The sequence below is a fragment of the Tamandua tetradactyla genome, chromosome 18, assembly GCF_023851605.1.
Source record: "Tamandua tetradactyla isolate mTamTet1 chromosome 18, mTamTet1.pri, whole genome shotgun sequence".
In the NCBI taxonomy this organism is placed as follows: Eukaryota; Metazoa; Chordata; class Mammalia; order Pilosa; family Myrmecophagidae; genus Tamandua; species Tamandua tetradactyla.
The window spans coordinates 47,314,624-47,334,833 of record NC_135344.1 but is presented as its reverse complement, the minus strand read 5'-3'; the positions used below and the strand labels follow the sequence as shown (position 1 = coordinate 47,334,833).

General features: G+C 37.8%; 1 protein-coding gene across 12 annotated transcripts in view; it reads right to left on the bottom strand.

Moving 5' to 3' along the window:
- The window catches only part of RPRD1A (regulation of nuclear pre-mRNA domain containing 1A), a 95,990-nt gene that overhangs the window by 11,853 nt on the left and 63,927 nt on the right, over positions 1-20,210 (bottom strand). For 5 of the 12 annotated variants that reach the window (XR_013165174.1, XR_013165175.1, XR_013165177.1 and 2 more), the window contains exon 7: positions 4,994-7,745. Coding sequence is in view for 3 of the 12 variants with exons in the window: in XM_077135615.1 (XP_076991730.1) it covers positions 7,596-7,745 (150 nt within the window). In the remaining 9 variants the exon portion in view is untranslated. Of the gene's footprint in view, positions 1-1,107; positions 7,746-20,210 lie in introns of those variants that run through there. The other 7 variants (XR_013165180.1, XR_013165181.1, XR_013165179.1 and 4 more) reach the window with 4 other exon arrangements.

The following is a 20,210-nucleotide window of genomic DNA, read 5'->3' as shown; positions in this document are numbered from 1 at the left end:
ACTAGAAAAAAGTTGGAGTCTTTCTTCCTCATGTTAGCCAAGACATGGAGAGACCATCAATTCAAATAGGGAGAAAGCTAAAGATCAACGACATTTCCCTCACATTAGCGCAGCCACAGCTATCGACTAAATAAACCTACAAGGAATTGGACATGAAGCTGCCCCGAGGTCCTACAGAGTTCAAACACCAACTCAAAAAGAAGAATGAAAATAGGAGTTTCATTTCCCTCAATTAAATATACTCCAGCTACAGTCTGGCTGATCGAATACAAAACAAAGGTACCACTTATCAACTTATGGCAATATAACAAAGTTACATGCAGAGAATGTAAAGAGAATCAAAGAATAGCATCATGAGCACTCAGCTAGTAACCTGATTTCATAAAAATAATACAAGATTTTATAACCTAACTAGCAAAAGCTAGAAAAAGGAGACAGTGGATAAATACAAATGCTATTTTTGAAAAAGCCATGTATTAATTTATTATTTAAACCTCTTAAAACCTCTCATTTAGTTTATACTTCCATAAGTGAAATGAACTTTTCTTGGCTGGACAAAGAAACGACTTTAAAGAGATGATGAACCAAACAACACTCATACAACTGAATTTTATGAATATGAATGGATAAAAGCTAATGCCGCTGTATAACAATTTCATTTAAATTAATTCACAATTTCAATTTTATACCTTTTCCTTAAGGCACGGAATTCAAATGTCATGTATCTAATTCTAAAATTCATTGTATATTCTACTTTAGTCAATGACCCATCTATCAAAAAGACAAAAAATAGTTTCCATTTCTGATATTATCAAAAAGTTGGAAATAAAAATCACATGGATTTCAGCAATTAAAGTGGCTTAATCTCCAGTGGTCAAATTATACCAAGTCTTTCGGGTAAGACAGGACGATGCTCAGATCCCATACTATATTTCTGTTCCACCTTCACTCTACCTTCCTTAAAAAAATTATCAGAGATATGCTAGGCAGAGAAATGAAGTAAGAAAATATAGATGAAGTCAACAGGGTAGAGGGAATGGGGTTCACAAGAGTTGAAATAAGACAGAAGAAATAAAGTTCTTGTCTTGTTAGGAAGGCACGCTATTAAAATTGCTTTTTTTTTTTTTTTTTTTTTTTTGGTGTAGCTTCTTCTACTCCCTCTAAAGATTTTCCATACATGAGAAGAAATCTAATTGAGGTAAAGTGCTGCATGCCTAGGGCAGCTGTGCCTAAGAAAGACTTGGCGCTTGAATGTGCATCAAAGTTACCTAGAAGGAGTGTTAAAAGCCATTCCTGGTCCCCACCCAGATTTTTGGATTCAGTAGGTCTGGGGTCCGATAATTTGCATGTCTAATAAATTCCCAGTTGAGGATAATCCTGCTGACCTAGGAAGCACTGGCTGAGAAGACATATACTAGTTTAAAAATAAAAGTACGGTTTGGAGGCAGTGTGATGGTGGCTCAGCAGGCAGAATTCTTGCCTGCCATGCCAGAGACCTGGTTTCAATTCCCTGTGCCTGTCCATGCAAAAAAAAAAAAAAATTATGGTTTGGTCAATTCTAAAGAAGTATCCTATATTCCACTCCCAGTAGATTATAAATCTGTGAGAGCAGAAATGCAGTTGGGTAATTGCTATATTCCCTCAAAAAGCCTGAAGACAATGCTTTAAATACTGTGGGTTCTCAAATGTTATCTAGTCTATCCCTATAACTATTCTGTTGATGTGAATACAAAAACTGTTTTGAAAAACAATTTATTGCAGCATCCTTCCACAAGCCCCCTACACTCTCCCATCCTTCAATAGTGCTTGCTTAGCTAAAGTATTGAATTTGAATACGTAGATAATGTTACAATTTCACTATAACCTGACATGTCATGCAAAATGTGAATTTTGGTGATCTGGGAAGCTTGTGTAGTAGTTAAGGAACATGGGCTCAGGAGCTAAACTGCCTGGATTTGAATCCCAGTTTCACCATTTGACTTGTTCAGGGTCACATACAGTAATTACATTGTGTTTCAATTTCCTCATATGTAAAACTGAAATAAACAGACATGTGAAGTGATTAAGAATAGTTTCTGGTGCACAGTAAGTATAAGGTACCATTCTATTTTATAGATTATAGTATGCTTTGAGGGGCATTGTTTCTCAATGTAGTCCATGAATAACCTGCACTAGAATCTCTCTGTAGCTTGTTTAAAATATGGATTTCTAGATCTATTCCAAGTCTTCTGAAACAAAATCTCTAAATATAGATCTCAGGAGTGTGCACTTAATGAGCAACTCAGATCATTCTCATGCACTGTATAAAACCTACTGATGCAAAGAAGGAAAGCAGATGGGAATGGGAGGCATGTGAATTCAGGTAAAATGACCAGATGCGTTCCAGGATTGGAAAACCTGGGGTACTGGCTAGAGGACTATATCCTCCAAACTTCCTGGATAAAAATCACCTACATTAAAGAAAATTTTGACTCAGTAGGTATGTGCCCTTTAAAAATTATTTTTAATATTAATTAAAAAATAAAAATAAACCCATTACATGTTCACCTAAATAATATTTTAAATGAAAATTTTTATTTTCTGGAAAAAAAAGAAAGTTTACCATAAAGAATAGCATTGTGTTTTTGCAAATCTCTTTCATGTCTGGCTTAATGGAAGGTAGGGGGATTCTCCTGTTTCTGCATCCAATTCATTGTGATACCTTGTTTTGGTTGAAATATATGAAGAAAACCCAGCCTAACATAGATAAGTAGTTGGAAAAAGGAGGACCTTGTGCATCCACTGAAAGAGACTTAGGGCCCTCCAGAAGTCTTTGGCTCAGACTTTAAGAACCACTAAATTAGGTCATTTCACCCCAGAAAGAATGTGATAATTTTTAGTGTTCTAAGTGAAAGAAAGCTTTCTATTTTTTGGAGAGCCTCATTCACCTTCCCTTGGTTCTCTTGGTACGTGCCCTTTTTGCAAGTGACTCAAAGAACTTTGACCAACACTGTCCTATAGAGGCTCCCATGGATTTCAAGTACTCCCCAATTTTGCTTCAAATCCAAGGTGTGGAGAAGGGGCCTGTGCTCTAGGGAGGAGCTTGGAGTACCAATTGAATCTCTTCACTCAAAAGCACTTAGCACTGTGGAGAATTCTTGATATTCTCACAAGCAGTGGGGACAACCAAAGCAACAGGCTAGGCCCCCAATTCTGGGGTTTGTTCAGAAGAAACTTAACCCCACAAAGGATATGCTAAGCCTACTTAAAATTAGGCCTAAAAGTCACCCCCAAGAGAACCTCTTCTGTTGCTCAGATGTGGCCTCTCTCACTCAGCCAGCATGACAAGCAAACTCACTGCCCTCCCTCTCTCTACATGGGACATGACTCCCAGGGGTATGGACCTTCCTGGCAACGTGGGTCAGAAATCCTAGAATGAGCTGGGACTCAACATCAAGGGATTAAGAAAACCTTCTCGACCAAAAGGAGGAAGAGCAAAATGAGACAAAATAAAGTTTCAATGGCTGAGAGATTCCAAACACAGTTGAGAGGTTATCCTGGAGGTTAGTCTTACGCATTAAATAGATATCACCTGTTTAGTAAAGGTGTAATGGAGAGGCTGGAGGGAACTGTCTGAAAATGTAGAGCTGTGCTCCAGTAGCCATGCTTCTGGAAGATGATTGTATGATATAGTTTTTGCAATGTGACTGTGTGATTGTGAAAACCTTGTGTCTGATGCTCCTTTTATCTACCTTATCAACAGATGAGCAGAACATATGGATTAAAAATAAACAAGTAATAGGAGGAACAAAAAAAAAAGCACTTAGCGCTACTGAGCAATATGTCACAAAAGAAGATGTGGTCCTGTTCTCGGTCTAAAAGGAATTTACAGTGCTATGAACTGTAAAATCTATACTTTATTATCTTATTACCTGAATTGTTTAAATATTTCAAATCGCAAAGCAAGCCATGGCTACAACCATGTTTCTCAAAATGTGATTCCTAAATCCAGTAGCACCAGCAACAAGTTGATGGAGATGCAAATTGTCAGGCTTTACTCCAGACCTACTGAATCAGAAATTCTGGGGGTTGGAACCAGCTCTCTGTATTTTAATAAGCCCTCCAGATGATTATGATGCTCCCTCTCAAGTTTGGGAACTGGTCAAGCAATAGGACTCCCCTTCAGCAGTTTTTCTACAGTGAAGTCACTGAAAACTACCTGTACTGTGTTTCCCTTCCAGTCTATTAATCTCTTCCTTCCCCACCCCACATCCATTTAATCAGATTCACAAAAATAACCTACACGTTTCAAAAAGAACATTAAACTTTATTATGAAATCTTATACTGCCATCGGATACAGCTGAAGGAAAAGGGATAAACAACAGGGAGATGTCACCTTCCCATGTGCTACTGCCACTTCAGAACAGACTTAGGTATGGATGGCTAGAATTACAGTTGGCAACAAATGTTCTGTATTAAGTGACTTCGGTAAGTAACACAATGTTCCCCTTCTATACAGAGAACTGAGTTTGCATTTTAAAAACATTTGCTATAGTGTAACAACTATGAAACAAGACTACATCTTTATGCTCTGTTTCTTAATAGAATATAAAACAGTTTAGTAGTTTTATATTATTTCATATGATGTTAACTTTAAGAATGGGAAATTCAGAAAGGGCAATCTTACTTTCCAAAATAATTCATTTGTACCTTTGAGTTTTTTTTCCTTCTAAAGATTTCTAAGAACCAGTTCAATAACTATACTTTAATCTACAGTAACAACTGACAACCTAGTTTTGTTCTTTTAATTTTGTAAATCAAGATGACTGGGTCATCCAAGCTTTGGCTGATCCTCTACAATTTCTTATAGAATAAACCTGATTCAGAGTGTAAATAAGAAGAGGTACCAAAACAGCTACATCTGGATTGGTTTCCCTAGAAGGAGAGACTGGCTATTGAGTACAGTTGATTTTTCTCAGACTCCCGGGTTCCCCATGTGATTCTTTTACTTACTGTAGTGGTGGAAGGAGCAGAGGGAGCATCAGGGAATCTGCTCAAAATGTCACTCCAGACAGCTCTCTGCACTGTTTGTAGAGAAAAGAGTGATGGTATCCATTCAAACCACAGTATCCCTACTGTAACTTTGGTGACATGCTTTTCTCATTGCACTCAAAAATGCATATTTGCCTTATGTCATACTGGAGAAAAAGGTCATGATTTAAAATTTGGTATTATAATACCCCATCTAACCTCATTTCTTGAGAAAATGTAGCCTTCCTTTTACAATTGAAGACTATCTACTGCAAAGGTTTACCATGTTAATTATCATAAGGCTGAAAAGATAACTTCTAAAACAAACCAAATCGTTTGTGTATACAGTTAGTGAGTTAACTAAAAACAAAAACAAAAACAAAAAAACTGAGGGTTGTGAAGAATTGGTCAGGGAATGGTATTGGAAGTGGGTTTCAGGTTCTTGAGTACTATCAGGTATCACAAATCTCATCAACTTCTTTAAAAAAATAATGCATATTTCTCATAAATATTTAGAGAACATACTGGCATTAAAATCAGTATCTAAGTAAGGTGAAAATATTTAAACAAACTCCTAATAGATTTCAAACCTCCCCAGGAATATATAGTTTGCACAGTAGTTTTAAAAGGAAAAAAATTTTTGAATTATAAATCACCACTTTAGTAGATCATAAATAAGGTCAAGATGTTAAAGATAAGTTGACATACTAACAAGTTTTTGCTTTCACATTATCAACAACAAAAGACTTGCTTGATATACTTTTATAATAGGTTATAAAGGTTTTCTAACTGTACATTTGTTACCCCCATACTGAATCTCCTGTTTCCTACACCTAGGGACAGAGGTACACAGCACAGGGAGATCCAACTTTGATATGCCCCAATGTGTGAGTTTGACTGTGCACACCATTTCCTTAGTTAGGGTGATGTTGCAGACGCCGGTCAGTATCTACAATTAGTAATTTGCCAGCTACACTCAGGTTAAGTACTTTTGTGGTTAAGTGGACTGATAAGCTTTCCAAGCAATCTATCCGTGATAAGGTCTACAGGGAATCTAACTACCACTGTTTCTGTGAGAAAATGTGCCCCAATTCCTAAAAGTTGACTAAAAAACTTTGAAATATATGAATGATGACTACTTATATGTGTCTCTGGAGGAAAGATCAAACTGCTAGTAGCACAGCTTCTGGAACAGTGGCTAATAAAAAGGTTTGCCTTTTCTTTACATGTAAATTCATTTTAACTATAACCTCCAATACTGAGAAAGAAACAGTGAAGTCATTCAGACTAGTGAGATAGAATTAGTTAGCGGAATTTAATAGGAAATGTTTTATTGACTATTCTAATCAGAATCTGCTTACAATGAAAAGAAAAAACTAAAATGTAAAAGAAAGAATGAAAAAACATACTAAATCATTACTGGATACAAATCCACTACTTAACAATGTGCCTTAAAAAGAAAGCATGAGAGCATGCAACTGCTCTAACACAGGACTAGAAACAAAACTTAAAAGTACATTTTGGCAACTCTGAACAAATATAAAATTTACCAGATCTACACTGTTGTGTAGCACTGCTTAATTTCCGAATATACTGTAATCCAAAAACCTTGGGGAAACATTTAAAAAGTTCTAGGCTACTTTACTGAACATTACTGAATAGTGTGTTCTTGAAATATCAGAGCTAAAAATACTATGGTTTTCACTTATATGGATGGCTAAGGGACTAATAAAATTTCATGTTTCTTTTCATCCCACAGATTTATGTTAAAGGGATCAATTATATTTTTTAAAAGGCTGATTTAACAAGTAGAAATCGGCTCCAGAGTCAAAGTTGTCCTTTTGGTAGAATGTGAAATTTATAACATTTCCAAAGCGTTTTCATATTAATCTACTCAATTCTAATAGCTTAGTCAAATGAGTCTCTATTTAACCCTTTTTTTCCTGCACTGGTAGTTGCAATGGAATCCCCTTTAGTGTTACTGTGGAAAACGATCTGAAAGCTTTAATCTGACTCTTGAAGTGACATACATGTTTAGTGTTAAATTACTGACCTCCAGGAAATAAGGAGTCAAAGGCATTGAGGGCACAGAACTGATATTTTGATGGGGAGAAGGGTGAAGATTAAGTTGGAACATTTGTCCCTTCTACAATCAAGTCCTAACTACACCATAATAAAGTCTCAACCAACTCCTGATTAGTCCTTTCTCTTTAAATTACATAGTATACAGTGATTAGATACTGAAGAAAATAAAGAGAAACATTCAAAAATACAAGATGATATAGAAATATGGAATTTCTCACAAGGCCCTGGATCAAAAAAATTTACAAAGAGATCTTTTGAAAATAATCACTATTTGTGAGATTATTAATACACAGAGATCATCACTTTGTTTAACTAAGTCATGTAACTTACCAATAAAATAGTAAACAAACCAACATTTTAAACAATTTTATAAATTACTTGTCATTTCTTTTGTTAGTGTTACTCTCTCAACAATATACAAAAATAATGCTACAGGGCTAGCCACCTAACCTGTCTCCATCTCTTGCAAAGTCCCGGGGCCCTGGAAAGAGACTGGTCATCAATCTTCACTGTAGATGTCCCCGGCAAAGGGCAGGTGCATGTGGCTGCCTGTGACATTGGGCAATCGAGATAAGTCTGGGAGGCTCTGGATCCGGGACCTGAGTTCTTTGCGTACCAGGGAAACTCTGGCTAACTTGCGCTTGTATTCCTGTAACGTTAAATAATTTTCATTAGCATTCTGGGAGTTCAAAGAGGAGCTATGTAGTTAACACTCTGAATAAAATCTGGTACTACAATAGGATAATACCAAATAAATAAAGCTCATTACAGTGTGAATTTTAGGGTCAAAAGACAGACTTTGGAAATATATAACTAGGTGAACTCTATTATTATTTGAAAGTTGCACAATCTTTGGCTGTTTTTTCCCCACCTGTAGAAAGAAGAGTAACATTAATACACTTAACCTCATAATAAGATTTCCAGGGATCCTTGAGCTTAGATAAGAAAAATTACAAATTTCTCACATACATACATTGAAATTTAGCACTGTTTTCAATTGTGAATGTTACTCCACAGGAGTATTCTCAGTCCTTGTGACTTAATCACCAATAGAAATCAATTGTTTTCATATTCCATTATATTTTTTGCAGCTATCTTGAAACACTTTACATTTATCACTATTTTGAAATTATGGTAATTCTCAGATCTACCACAATATGTTATTTAATGTGTTAATAAAGAAGTATATATGATTATGCAAATTTTATTATTTTATAACTATATTTCAATATAACTTGTTTTCTTTGAAATGCTATGTTTTATTTATGCATTTTAAAACATTAATTTGAGAAGGGATTCACAGCTTTGTTAGACCACCTTTGGTCACCAAAGGATACAATGGCATATTTTCAAGAAACCAGTTAAGAAATCCTACAGACAGTAGCCCTAAAAACAGTGGCTTCAAAGACTGGCAGCCAGTCAAAACCATGTTTGGCTTAGAGGAAAAAGGTCCATTCTCTATAGTGGGGATAACTCTTTTAATTGATAATTCCAGACCTCTACATAGGAGGGTAGAGGTCTCCTCTATTTCTCACCATCTAGTGGAGATGGATGGGGTAAACGAAAGAATCTAGGAAATGGGTATTCTTTCTTCTAGAAAGATTAGACCCTTTTCATGCCCTATCAATGCTGATCTCACAAACAAGACAGAATAGGTGAGTGATAAGATTTACATTCTGGGTAGACAACCTCTCTCCAAAAGAGCCCTCCTTCATCAACATTTCTTATACCTGGCTACACATCAGGAAATCTATGAAGAGAATTCTGATGTCCAGGCCCCATCTCAAATCAATTAAATGACAATCTGAGGAAGTAGTACAGAGCAAATTTTTGTGAAAGCTCCTAAGAGGATGTTAATATATAGCTTGAGTTGTGAACCAGTTCTCTACCCATTTATTTTCTGCCTAAAATGAACGCAACCAGTGAGGTATAGTTGTATTGCTGAGCTCAGAGTAGCATACAACAGATAAGCACTAGGGCATTTCATATTCTAGATGCACATTTCCTAGGAGGATCTCATCATGCACCTCCATATTTAGCATACCTTTCTTCCTCAGAACACAACGGCCTGGTGGCAAACATGTATCTCTGTATGACACTAGAGTCCCACTGTTCTTAGCTGAACCACTCTTGAATAATAACTGTTCTAGTTTGCTAGCTGCTGGAATGCAATATACCAGAAATGGAATGGCTTTTAAAAAGGGGAATTTAATAAGTTGCTAGTTTTCAGTTCTAAGGTCGAGAAAATGTCCCAATTAAAGCAAGTCTATAGAAATGTCCAATCTAAGGCATCCAGGTAAAGATACCTTGGTTCAAGAAGGCTGATGAAGTTCAGGGTTTCCCTCTCAAGTGGGAAGGCTCATGGCAAATACAGTCAGGGTTTCTCTCTCGGCTGGAAAGCACATGGCAAACACGGCATCACAGGCTAGCTTTCTCTCCTGGCTTCTAGTTTCGTGAAGTTCCCCAGGGGGCAGTTTCCTTCTTCATCTCCAAAGGCCACTGGCTCATGGATTCTCTGCTTTGTGGTGCTGCAGCATTCTCTGCTCTCTCCGAATCTCCTATTCTCCAAAATGTTTCCTCTTTTATAGGACTTCAGAAACAATCAAGACCCATCCAAATGGGTGGAGATATGTCATCACCTAATCCAGTTTAACAACCACTCTCGATTATATCACAGTTCCAGGGAGACGATCTAATTACAGTTTCAAACATACAATGCTGAATAGAGATTAGAAGAAACGGCTGCCTTTACAAAATGGGATTAGGATTAAAACATGGCTTTTCTAGGGGACATACATCTTTTCAAACCAGCACATTCCACCCTCCGGACCCTAAAAAAGACATGTTTTTCCCATATACAGAGTACATTAATTCCATCGCAATATCAGAGAACCTTAAACCATTTCACTAGCAATACAAATGAAATACAAAATTAGAAACAGTACTATAACTCCTATCAAAGTTGGTTATGGGCATTGTCTTTCTAATGCAAAATTATCCTCTGGCTTTGGACCTTTGAAAACTTATAACAGGTTATTTGCTGCCAACATACAAAGGAGGAACATTCACAGGATACACATACCCATTTCCATAGGGAGGAAGGAACACAGGGGTCACCGAACCCATAGTTTCGAAAACCTGCAGGGCAAAGTCCATTAGATTTCAAAGTCTGAGAGTCATTTACCTTCAGGGCTTCTGAAAGCTGGCAGTCCCACTCTTTCCAAGGGCCTATGCAGAGGCCTGCCTCTCTCCAAACGCAACCTTGGGGGACACTGGGGAGACTACCTTTTTCTTGGCTCCACCCTCTCCAAGCATTGGGGCTGCACCTGGTCTCTCTGCCATCTCTGGGGCACACGCTCAACCCCTCCATGTGGTGGCAGCCAGGCTCTCCCAAACCCCACGGAATGTGCTTCACCCTCTCCAAGGCCTGAGGTGGCATGACTCTTCCACTGCAATGAGGTGGAAGGCCCATCCTCTGCCTTCTGGGCAAACTCACCCTTTCCATGTGCTTGGGTGGGTCCGCTCTCCTGGCCCGAGGCTTCTTGACTTCAAAACTCAGCCTCCATGGTTTTGCCTCTGAAATTATTTTTCCTCCAGTGTGTCCCTTCTCTGAACCCCCCAGTCTAGACTGGCAGCAGCTCTGTTTATACAGGTCCCAGAGCACTCTAGTTGGCTTTCTATGCAGTAGACTTGGATCATGCCCATCACACATAAGGAGTTTCCACAAATCCTTCCTGGATAACTCCATGTCCGATCCTGGCTTTCTCAGAAATGGCTGACTGGTTCCACATTTGATTAAATCCTAACACAGGTCACTATTCTCTGGGGTCTCCATTTCTGGAGGCTCAAAATTTTCCAGAACTTCAATTTCTGGTTTCCTTGTACCCAAGAGTTCAGTTTTCAGCTTATCTCTTTTCTGTCGCATTTCGCTATAAGCTGCAAGGAGAAACCAGGCAGCACTTTCCACATTTAATTTAGAAATCTCTTCTGCTAAATATCCAAGTTCATGGCTTTTAAAATCTGCCTTCCAGTCAAAGCCACTAGTCAATTTTGCCAGATTAACTGCTATTTTAAAACAAGGATCACCTTCCTTCCATTCTGCAATAATACGTGCCTCATTTCTGTCTAACGCCTCACCAGAGGTATCTTTAGAGCCCACATTTCTCCCAACAGTCTCTTCTTTAGGCCTTCTCTATCAAGCTCCTCACAACTCCTACAAAACTCCCCCTTATCCATTTAAAAAGCCATTCCAACATGTTTGGTATTTGCAAACTGCTTTGGTATTTGCAAACTGCAGCAGCACCCCTCTCTGGTACCAAAATCTGTTCTAGTTGCTAGCTGCCAGAATGCAATATACCAAAAACGGAATGGCTTTTAAAAATGGGAATTTAATAAGTTGCTAGTTAACAGTTCTAAGGCCGAGACAATGTCCCAATTAAAGCGAGAAAATGTCCCAATTAAAGCAAGACTGTAGAAATGTCCAATCTAAGGCATCCAGGGAAAGATACCTTGGTTCAAGAAGGCTGATGAAGTTCAGGGCTTCTCTCTCAAGTGAGAAGGCTCATGGCAAATATAGTCAGGACTTCTCTCTCTCAGTTGGAAGGGCCCATGGCAAACATGGCATCATCTGCTAGCTTTCTCTCCTGGCTTCTGGTTTCTGAAGTTCCCCAGGGGGCAGTTTCCTTCTTCATCTCCAAAGGCCACTGGCTCATGGATTCTCTGCTTCGTGGTGCTGCAGCATTCTCTGCTCTCTCCGAATCTCCTATTTTCCAAAATGTTTCCTCTTTTATAGGACTTCAGAAACTAATCAAGACCCACCCAAATGGGTGGAGACATGTCGTCACCTAATCCAGTTTAACAACTCTTGATAATATCACATCTCCAGGGAGACGATCTAATTACAGTTTCAAACATACAATGCTGAATAGGGATTAGAAGAAACAGCTGCCTTTACAAAATGGGATTAGGATTAAAACATGGCTTTTCTAGGGGACATACATCTTTTCAAACTAGCACAATGACTAAAGTACTCTGGCATCAGCACAATATATCTTAGCCATTTGTTTCAAATTATAGGTGGTAATTAAAAACCTTCAACCAACTGATATAAACTGCAAACAAAAATCAGTAACAATAAATAAAAACTGCCATTAATTGGATGCCCATAATATGCCATTCATTATAACATGGACTCATTTATTCCTCTCAATAATCCTATTAGAACAGGGCTTGTCCTAAACAAACACATGAAATCAGTTTCCCAAAAAATGAGCAAAAGTAGTCAAAAGGTTTTTGATGCTGCCACAGGAAAACCATCTTCATAAAGAAAGATTTAGTAGCTGTTGTTAACTTTCTGATGTTAGCATGAAGAAGAAACTAGATGACAACCTGATCACTACCTGATTGTATGATCTAGGCTATATTCCTCAAAGTTTTAAATTGCCTCAGTGGTGGTCTAGAAAGAAACTTCAAGATACCATAAGCCTGGTTTCTTATGGAAACAATGCTAACAGTAATACATGCTATTTAATTCTGGTATACAATAATAACAGCAGTTATCTTAGATGAAAATCATCACAGCACCATGTATATACTCTCCTCTTTCATAGCACATACTGAGAAGTATTGATGACTAACTGTTTACCCTCCTTTCTGTCCTGAAAGACTCTAAGTGTGATGGCAATACTTGGCACATAGCAGGTACATAGTTATTCATCACTGGAATAAACTGAACGAAACAGATGAGGTCTCCTGCCTTCATAAACCTAACATTTCTATGGGGGGGGGAATAAAAACATAATTATGAAAAAAATAAAATTGAGCACTAGGAGAATAAAATGGAGCAGTGAGGGGGTGTCTACGCTACTTCAAGAAAAAATGAAAAATCAAGGGATAAAGAGTTCAAAAATTTCACTTTAAGAATCACTGATGAAGAGATAGGCTTCTGGCATGACAGCATGAGAAATTCCACGGACCTGCTTCCCAATGAAACTGGTGGGAAAAAAATTTTTTTTTAAACCATCTGAAAATAATGCAAGGTACAAACACCAATGGAGAAACATCTATTCAAGAAAATGTATGAAAATTCAGTAAGAAAGACTAGAGTCTGTGGAATTTAAAATAAGACTGTTCCACTCCTCACTGCAGCTCAGTGAGATGCAGACTCCATTCTAGACTACTGCAGCCAGGAACACAAGGCTCACTCTTACCCCAGCTCCTGGTTGCAGAACTTTCTTCTGGGCAGGAGCAGACTGTCAGTTTGTCTCATCCTAACTCCAGTTATCAGTTGCTAAGACTAAGTCCTGGGTAAGCACAGTTGAAAGAAAGGGGCACCAAATATACTGCCCAGCCCACATTTCTGAGACAGAGGCTTTACACAGAATGCAGCAAACTAAGAAGACTGAGGTCCTGATATCACTCATCCTGGCTTGTGATATGGTGATTCCATGCCAGGAAAGGCAGAGAGAAACTAAGACCACTGCATACCCCTGCCTCCAACAAGCCCTTGCATTCAGAGTGGGAGTTTCACTCAGAAGCTTGCTACTGTTCCCACTGCCAGCACCAGAACCCTGGCTCAGAGATTTTGAGTAGAGGGAGCAACAGGCCATAAAACTCACAGCTCCTAATTTCATCAGAAAGGAACTAACTTCATTTACAACAGAATAGGGTTTGTGAAGTTTCAAGAAGTTGAAACCTAAGAAGACTCTCAAGACCTTTGGAGGTTGTGGTGAAAGGCAACTGGAAGGAGATATAAGATAGAAGCTAAACCTTAGGTCAGATGGTTTGCTGGGGAGAACTGGAGAATAAGGTAGCTGGAAAGAGAGCCCTCTTGGAATTGGAACAAATATTAAACACGACCTTAGAAACCATTCCATCAAAGGGGCCATAATTTGACTGGATTAACTGACAGGACAATTTATGTCCCAGGGAATTGTTGAAAACAATTGTGCAGTCAGCTGAAAATTAGTATAATTTAATAATTGGTGTATTCATGGAAGGAGAGGAAGAGTCTCCTACCAAAATCCCTAGTCATCTCAGGTGATTGTGGGCATACCCAAAACTACATCTCCCTCAGCAATAAAATCAGACTTTTAACACTATGGGAGGGGAAAGAGACTTCATTAAAACTATCCCAGCCAGTCACTAAATAAATAATCAAGCATATGACAATAACAAGTCGTGGTGGTGATATGAAGGGAGGCAACGAGTATGCAGAGTTGCTACAATAAAATATCTGAAATGTCTAGTTTCCAACAAAAAATTCTCAGGTATGCAAAGAAAACAAGAAAGTATGATCTATATATAGGAAAAAAGTAGGCAGCAGATACTGTCAGTGAGAGTGACCTGAAGTCAAATTTATCAGAAAAGATTTCAAAATAGTCATTATAAACAAGCTCACAGAACTAAATGAAACCAAGACTAAAGGTATAAAGGGATGGATGATGACAATGTTGCAGAAAATAAAGAATATCAATAAGGAGATAGAAATTATTTATAGATGAATCTGATGGAAATTCTGGAGTTGAAAAGTACAACAAATGAAATTTTAAAAAATCTGAGAGCTCAGGAGATTTAAACTGTCAGAAGAAAGAGAAAGTGAACTTGAACATAGATTAATAGAGATTATGCTAGCCAAAGAAATGACAGGATGAAGAAAATTGACCAGAGACTCAAAGAAATGTGGGACAACACCAAGCATGTCAAAATATGTATAATGAACATTCTCATATCAGGAGAGAAGAGAAAGAAGCAGGAAAAAGTCTGAAGAAATAACAGATGACAACTTTCCAAATATACTGAAAAACAATAACCTATACAACCAGGAAATTCAATGAACTCCAAGGAGATAAATGCAGAGAGATCTGCAGACAAATCATAGTAAAAATGATGAAGTCAGAAACAAGGAGAAAGTCTTAGAAGTAGTAAGAAAGAAACAACATGTCACTTACAAGAGAAACCTAAAAAAAATTAACAGTTCGTGTCTCAGAACAGACAAGAGGCCAGAATGCAGTGGGATAACATATTCAAAATACTCAAAGAAAACAACTGTTACCCAAGAATCCTATAACCAGCAAAGTTCTCTTTCAAAAGAAGGCAAAATAAAGACTGTCCCAGACAACCAAAACTGAGAGAATCTGCTGCTAGCAGACCTGCCTTACAAGAAATGCTGTAGGAAATTCTTCATGCTGAAAGCAAGTGACTCAAGATGGTAATTCATATCCACATAAACAAACAATGAGCACCAGTAAAAGCAACCACATAATTACAAAAACAAAATAATTTAAATGAATATTTTTCTATTTGTCTCTTAACTTATTTTAAAAGCTATAGGAGGGCAGTGCAAGGGTGGCTCAGTGGCAGAATTCTCACCTGCCATGCCAGAGACCTGAGTTCGATTCTCGGAGCCTGCCCATGCCAAATATGTATGTTATATATTTGCCAATAGCATAAAAAAGGTAGGCGGGCACAAACCTATACTGGGATACGAAAATAACTACAGATGGTAAAATAATAACTACAATAAGGTATTGTTTGATTGGTAACATTAATAGATGTAATATGTATAATAGTATCACTTCAAAACAGTGGGAAAGGGAATAAAACTATATAGGTTAACATTTTAATGTCACTGGAATTACGCTAGCATAAATCTAAACCTAATTTGGATGAGTTAAGATACATATAGCAAATCCTAGAGTAACCATAAAAAGTATATACTGAAAAAAATCATTAAAGAAATTACAATGCTATATCAGAAAATAGTCACTTAATGAAAGCAATAAAAGAGGAACAGAGGAACAAAAAAGACATGGCACATATAGAAAACAAAAAGTAAATTGGCAGACATATATCAATAATAACTGTAAATGTGACTGGCTCAAATAATCTAATCAAAAGGCAGAGATTATCAGACTGGGTAAAAAAAAATGTGACTCAATTATATACTGTCTACAGAAGAATGGAGGTATTCTCAGACATTTCTCTACAGATCTCCAAATGGTACAATAAATCAAGAACATTATCATAGCTGGCATAAAAACTGGAATGGGGGAATACAAGTTGGGAAAGAAGCCAAGATGGCGGCTTAGCAAGGTGTGGGATTTTGTTTGTCCTTCAGAGCAGCTAATAAATAGCCAAGAACAGTACAGAACAACTGCTGGGGCCATGTCAGTGAACAGACACAGAGTGTACACCAGTGTGGACCTGTTGGACCTGCTGCAAGCCCACCCATAACTGTGAGTTCCCCAAGCCATGGCAGCCAGTGCCCCTCCCCCATAGGCTGCTTCCCAAAGGGGATAGGAAAGAGACTTTGCCAGCAGCAGGGGCTGAGCACAACCAAGCCCCAATTGTGGAATTAATTAACAAATTCTGACTTCTAAAAATAGACCCCTAGCTCAGCTGAATCTTGAGTAAAAGCTGGTATCACTGGTTTTTGCCCCAGCACAAAGGGGACAGGGCTGATGGAAAAAGAAAAAAGAAAAAAAAAAACAAAAAACCAAGGTTTTTTTTTTTTTTTCTATTTGAAAAGGTCTGGGCCCTGAACAAAAGGTGGGGGCACATAGGACCTGGAGATACACAGAGCAATGTACCAACTTTGCTCTTGATTGGCAAACCCGAAGAACAGAGGGTCCTGATTTGAAAAGGATTTTTCTTTTTCTTTTTTGTGGCTGTGTTTCTATGGTTTGACTGCTGTTTAGATACAGCTGCAAGGCTTCTCAGGCTCCAAGTGCCTCAGGCATAGGCAGAATTGAGCTTGTCTGAGAGTTTGTCTGAAGCCTGTGCATTCCCAGGGAGAGGAGTGGAATCCAGCTCAGGTGGAATTCCTCCCTCAAGGAATTCAGACCCCAGGGCCTGGAAAAGTGAAGCAATTTTTTTAAAGCCAGCCTACAGACTCTCCTCTGTCTCAATCATGCCCCAGTAGGGAGAGTATGCTGAAGTTAAAGGTATGGTATCACCTTATGCTGGTGGTGCCTGCAGGCAGAAAGTGCCACATACTGGGCAGGACAGGAAAAATGTAGAGTCCAGAGACTTCACAGGAAAGCCTTTCAACCTGCTGGGTCTCACCCTCAAAGAAAATTGATGCTGGTGACTTTCCTCCTGAGAGGAGGCCAGTTTGGTCTGGGAAAATCTAGCTGGGGTCTATAATACCTAAGTAGACCCTCCTAAGCGGGGAAGCGGGGGAATAAAAGGGCACCATACAGGCAAGGTAAGAAACAAAAAACAAGAACTGAAAAATTCTGATCTGTTAAACAAAACCAAAGCTAGAGGACTAGAATAAACTGAACTGAATGTCAAAGAACAGATAGACAACAAATTCATCCAGCAAGAAAATCACAGGTAAAAAGAAAAAAAAAAAAAAGAAAACAATCTCCAGAATAAACTAATTAAGTTAATTAAATGCATAGATGCCAACAAAAAATAATGAATCATACTAGGTAAACTGAAGATACGGCCCAGTCAAAGGAACAAACCAACAATTCAAATGAGATACAGGAGCTGAAACAATTAATTCAGAATGTTTGAACAGACATGGAAAACCTCATGAAAAATCAAATCAATGAATTGAGGGAGGATATAAAGAAGGCAAGGAATGAACAAACACAAGAAATTGAAAGTCTGAAGAAACAAATCACAAAACTTATGGGAATGAAAGGCACAGTAGAAGAGATGAAAAAAAAACCCACAGAAACCTACAATGTTAGATTTCAAGAGGCAGAAGTTAGGATTAGTGAACTGGAGGACGGGACATCTGAAATCTGACAAGCAAAAGAAAATACAGGGAAAAAATACAGAAAAATATGGAGGGACTCAGGGAACTGAATGACCACATGAAGCAGCACACGAATATACGTGTTGTGGGTGTCCCAGAGGGAGAAGAGAAGGGAAAAGGAGGAGAAACACTAATGGAGGAAATTATCACTGAAAATTTCCCAGCTCTTATGAAAGACTTAAAATTACAGATCCAAGAGGCACAGCATACCCCAAACAGAATAGATCCAAATAGACATACTCCAAGAACTTACCAATCAGAATGTCAGATGTCAAAGAGAAAGAGAGAATCTTGAAAGCAGCAAGAGAAAAGCAATTCATCAAATACAAGGGAAGCCCAACAAGACTATGTGTAGATTTCTCAGCAGAAACCATGGAGGTGAGAACACAGTGGGATGACATATTTAAGTTACTAAAAGAGAAAAACTGCCAACCAAGAATTCTATATCCAGCAAAATTGTCCTTCAAAAATGAGGGGGAAATTAAAGCATTCTCAGACAAAAAAATCACTGAGAGAACTTGTGACCAAGAGACCAGCTCTGCAAGAAATACTGAAGGGAGCACTAGACACAGAAAGGAAAAGAAAGGAGAGAGAGGTGTGGAGAAGAGTGTAGAAATGAAGACTATCAGTCTTCCACTGCAATGAGAGGGGAGACTCATCCTCACCCTTCAGGGTAAACTCACCCTCTCCATGTATATGGATGGGTCCACTCTCCTGGCCGAGGTTTCTTGGCTTCAGACCCGAGCTTCCATGGTTCTTACTCTGTGCTCCAGTAGCCATGTTTCTGGAAGATGATTGTATAATGATATAGCTTTCGCAATATGACTGTGTGGTTGTGAAAACCTTGTGTTGATGCTCCTTTTATCTACTTTATTGACAGACGAGCAAAACATATGTATTAAAAATAAATATGGGGGAACATATTTTAACAAATGTTAAAATAAATTTAGTAGATTGAAGTGCTAACGATCAATGAAAGGGAGTGGTAAGGGGTACGGTATGTATGAATTTTTTTGTTTTCTCTTTATTGCTTTTTCTGAATTGATACAAATGTTCTAAGAAATTATCATGATGAATATACAACTATGTGATGATATTGTGAGTTATTGATTATAAAACAAGAATGGAATGATCATATGGTAAGAATGTTTCTGTTTGTATGTGGTTATGTTTCATAAATTAATAAAAAATATTAAAAAAAAAAAAACTGGAATGGGATCTGTCCTGTAAACTACCTGTTGAAGTGTGCTTTGAAAACTTTTTCTTCTTTCTTTGCTTTGTATATATATATGTTATATTATACAAACTAAAAAGTTTTTAAAAAAACTGTAACAGGATAGAGACTCATGGTGATTTGGAAAGGGTGGAAATATGAAGAGACAATATGCATTGTTAGGGGGTAATCATACATCAGATGTTCAAAACATAGAGAGTTTTGTTCCTTTGGGCAGGGAAAATAAACAGAGAAAAAGAAAAGAAAACAAATAAGGTGAATGGGAAAATATAGAAACATGAAGTAAACATAAAAACCCAGAATTTGAGAATGCCAGAAGAAATGAATGATGGAGAATAAAATACTGCCAACAAACTGTTGCTTCTAGGAGTCTACGAAAATGCCATCATTTTAGAGGTTACCTACTTCTAGATTAGTTGCTTTTTTTTTTCTGTAAAGGTTGTAGTAATGTCAGTCACTGTGCTGGGGAACACAAAGATGAATCATAATTCTTGTCCAAAAGAACATGCAATTTAACAGATAAGACAAACATAAATAAGTAATTATAATAAAGCATGATGTGTTATGCCAAGGTGAAGACCAGTTCTACAACATAACAAGAACTGGATGTGGGGAGATCTTTACCCAACTGGGAGTTTAGGAAAGATTCTCAGAAGTGAGGAGAGACAGAGCATGACAGGTACAGGAAACAGCAGGAGTATAGGGGCAGAATGGATAGAGTACAGTAAGCATATGGCAATTCACCATCACCAAGGTGCATGGTACAAAGTAAAAATAAATTCATTCATTTAACAAACATGGTTCTGAAAGAGTCAACCCGGCCACAGTATAGAAGATGATGAAACTGAAGAAGAAACTCAACTAAGAGATTATTGCAATTATCCAGGAAAGAAATGATGAGGACCTGAATCAAGTCAGTAGCAGCAGGAATAGAGCAACGCACTTTATAAACCACACTGTATGTACATAATATCTTAATTTAAAAGGTAAAATATTTTTACTAAAAAAATTAGCAACAAATGGTTGATTAGATTTTACGCTTGATGATGGTGGATGGAGGTGTTATTCTTGTTGTTGTTGTTATTTTAATATGTCCAGTAGGATCTGTA